The following is a 3,223-nucleotide window of genomic DNA, read 5'->3' on the forward strand; positions in this document are numbered from 1 at the left end:
GCTATTGTGTGTGTGTTTTGCATATTTACTGACTCTTTTGTGTTCTATATACAACATATAGGGTGTCACTCAACTGGATCCTTCCATGTGCATTAGCCCATTTCATAGCAAAACGAAAAAAAAAAAACAGAGAGCAAAAGAAGAATAATGTGTCTCTCCCCAGAGAATATATCAGAAATCTTATATCAGAGGGGATAAAAAGAGATTTGGTACTAACTCATATATGAAAGAAGTCTTTCCCATCCCAAAGACTACAAAGATATTTTCAGGATGAAGAACAGCAGAATGCAGGGAAGAGTGGGAGGAAGAATAGTAAAAATGAAACAGGTCAGATGGGCCTGGACTGAGCGTGATTCGTGTGATAGCACCATGTTGTGAGAAAGACACACCCTTGGGTGACCAGTATCCCCCATTCAAGCCAACACCTTCCATCAAAAAGCCCTGAAATTATGTAGGAACTGAAAGATAGCATCTGAGCTACAATTGGGAGGCAACTGGAATTTTCTTTTCACAGGGGAAAATATTCTTGGCCTAAATTTCTCTCTGAAATTAGACATCATTCAACACACTTAACAGCTTCTGTGCTCTCTCTAGGAGGCCCTTTCCTCTTCTGGGCCTTTGTATATTACAAACAACTTTCTTCTTAATTATTGCCATTTAATCGAAATATAAAACTATAAAGCAAATAGAGACGCCAATATAAATTTCTTAGGATTTATACATGTGACAGTTATGAATGGAGTTGGTTTTCAATAGCAGTGACATCAGGACAATCCCATCCAAGTCACAGCATTGGAACTCAGCGCTGTCCCCACCCCTTCTTTGACATGTTCAGAAACCCTGCAGTGAAATGGAGGGCCCCTCCCCTCCAAAAAGGGAATTGTTCCGTATTAGACACATAACTTTTAGAAAAGGGAATAAGATTATCATTGTCCATGTAAGTGACTCCTTCACTGAAGCACAAGCATACAAGTGTGTTCTTCTCTGCAGCAGGTGGCAAATGTGAGAAGATTGTCATACGGCACTTTCAGCTCCAAATTAAAACATACAGATATATATGTATACAGATATTCATATATATATTGATATATACATATCGATAAAGGATATTAACATTATTCTTACTTCACAAAAAGTGGGGTGAGACGGCAACTTCCCAATTTAGTGTGCCATACAAAGGACCGAAGTGATGTTGATATATATTATTTAGTGTGAATTAAATTTTATTTAAATTTCTGCCAAGAGAATTTATAAGGATGTAATGAAAACCACACAAATGTGCACTGAAACTATATTGAATTTTATATAAATCGCACGCATTAAAATGCAACAAAATATTCATAAATTTATTTATCTTGCACTTTATAATTTCAGGTATATAGTGCAATTAATTTCATCAATTTTAAAACACATATCTTCAAATATATGAAAATTGTATAAGATAGTTTGAAACATTTCAGAGAACTAAGAAATAGATAATTATTAATAGTAATGATATGAGGTAAAAATACTAGTCATAGTAATCCTGGATCTGTACTCCCCACCTCTCTGTCCCAAGAAGCACTTAAATAAGCTGTTGTTTACAGATGTAATGATTTTCTCTTTCACATGGTTCATCCATAGCACCGTTCATTGGCTTATATGCTATGCAGTTCTTTTTATCAAGAGTTTCAAATGATGAAAATCTGTAATGCAGAAGAAAATGTTAATATATGGGGAAAGGAAGTGAGATGTTCGGGGGTGATCTTTTTATTAAACTACAGAATTTTAAAAGCATTTAAGTAAAATATTAACATGTTGAATCATTATTTTTTTCGTTCAATAACCACAGTTCTCATGAATCTAGAGTGCAGTACCATAAAACACTCAGTTCTTCCCTTACTAATCAGTAGCACTGAGGCCAGGGAGTTTTTAGTTTTTGCGGTCATCAGTAACAGATTTGATGTATCAAATGCTTTACCTCTATTTTAAGATGTATCGGCTGATCTAGTCTAGGAAAACAAACCAGAGCATAAACTTTGACATTGTGTGATGCTGCAAACCCCACATTTATGAATGACAATGAGATTCAAAGTTTACAAATATACAGAAAATAAGCCCAGGATATTTAAAAGATGAGGGGATGCTAAAAATATTGGGCTCCACCAGAATAAAGAGAATAATGGATATACCGTTTTCTCTGGCTGTCCCTGTCTATGTGAGCATCTATCTGTACAGGTACATACACCTCCAAGTACGGTACTAAGACAAAATAAAGCATATGGCAAAAGTTCTTTCATGATGACAAGCTCACCAACTTTCATGACACTCGTGCATAAACTCAGATATTCTAGGTGGAGCCGATATTGTTATTCTGTCGCACCTCTCTTTTTTCTGTGTTCTCATGGCCTCGGTAAATGATTATAGCTTCAGTGCTCCTGGATGCTACCTTCCGTTGTCAGATCTCAGGCTAAATTCACAAAGACCAAAAACGTCTCCTAGAAACTTACAGATCCCAGGAAACAGCAGAGCCATTCTCCCACCTCCAGTCCCCACTTTCTTCATTGTAGGAGAGTCCAATCCAGTAAAAGTGTTGACTGGAGTGCATAAAAGCCTGCTTGGAGTCAGAGACAAACATATTAACCTGAATTTAACCTACTCTGAGTATAGCATACTTTTGACAACATCAGTGTTCAGAATAAGATTCAGCCTGTCCATCATACAAATGATTTTTAACTGCTAATTTAGTAGGTGTAGTCACGTGCCTCAAATTTCTCATTGATCAGCCCACTCATTTATGGAGAAAAAATGCCACAAAATCTCTTCCCTAAAGGAATGAGAAACCTCATAAACGGAGATAGTTTTAATGGTACATTTCCCTCACGGGGGATCAATGATCAATGTAGGGTGGGGCAAGGGCAATGTATGTAACCTAAACATTTATAGCCCCATAATATGCCGAAATAAAAAAGAAAAAAAATGATCAAATGTGATCCCAAATTAGCAGTAACTTGAAGGATAAATTTCATGGGTACTATCTAGACTCAGCACCGATGCTAGATGCAGCTGGAGAAATTTTTCACTTTTTCTTAAGAACTGTGTAATTTTTATGATTTTGCTCTCCATACCGGTTTCATATTATATCCCAGAAAGATGACAAAAGCTATATAGTTACAAGAGAAATTATAAATTTCATTCAAAGAACTAAAAATTACAAAGTCCAAACTAATAACCTACTATTTCC

The 3,223-nt window shown here is 36.0% G+C and overlaps 1 protein-coding gene across 1 annotated transcript in view; it reads right to left on the reverse strand.

Annotated features, from left to right (window-relative positions):
- Nucleotides 1-1,564: 1,564 nt before the first annotated feature.
- Nucleotides 1,565-3,223, reverse strand: part of LOC105816655 (natural killer cells antigen CD94-like) — a 41,163-nt gene continuing 39,504 nt past the window's right edge. The window contains exons 4-6 of the mRNA XM_012652142.1: nt 3,108-3,142; nt 2,490-2,593; nt 1,565-1,685 (exon numbers count right to left, since the gene is read on the reverse strand). Coding sequence (XP_012507596.1) covers nt 1,565-1,685; nt 2,490-2,593; nt 3,108-3,142 — 260 coding nt within the window. The remainder of the gene's footprint in view (nt 1,686-2,489; nt 2,594-3,107; nt 3,143-3,223) is intronic.

The sequence above is a fragment of the Propithecus coquereli genome, unplaced genomic scaffold, assembly GCF_000956105.1.
Source record: "Propithecus coquereli isolate 6110/MARCELLA unplaced genomic scaffold, Pcoq_1.0 Scaffold380, whole genome shotgun sequence".
NCBI classification, from domain to species: Eukaryota; Metazoa; Chordata; class Mammalia; order Primates; family Indriidae; genus Propithecus; species Propithecus coquereli.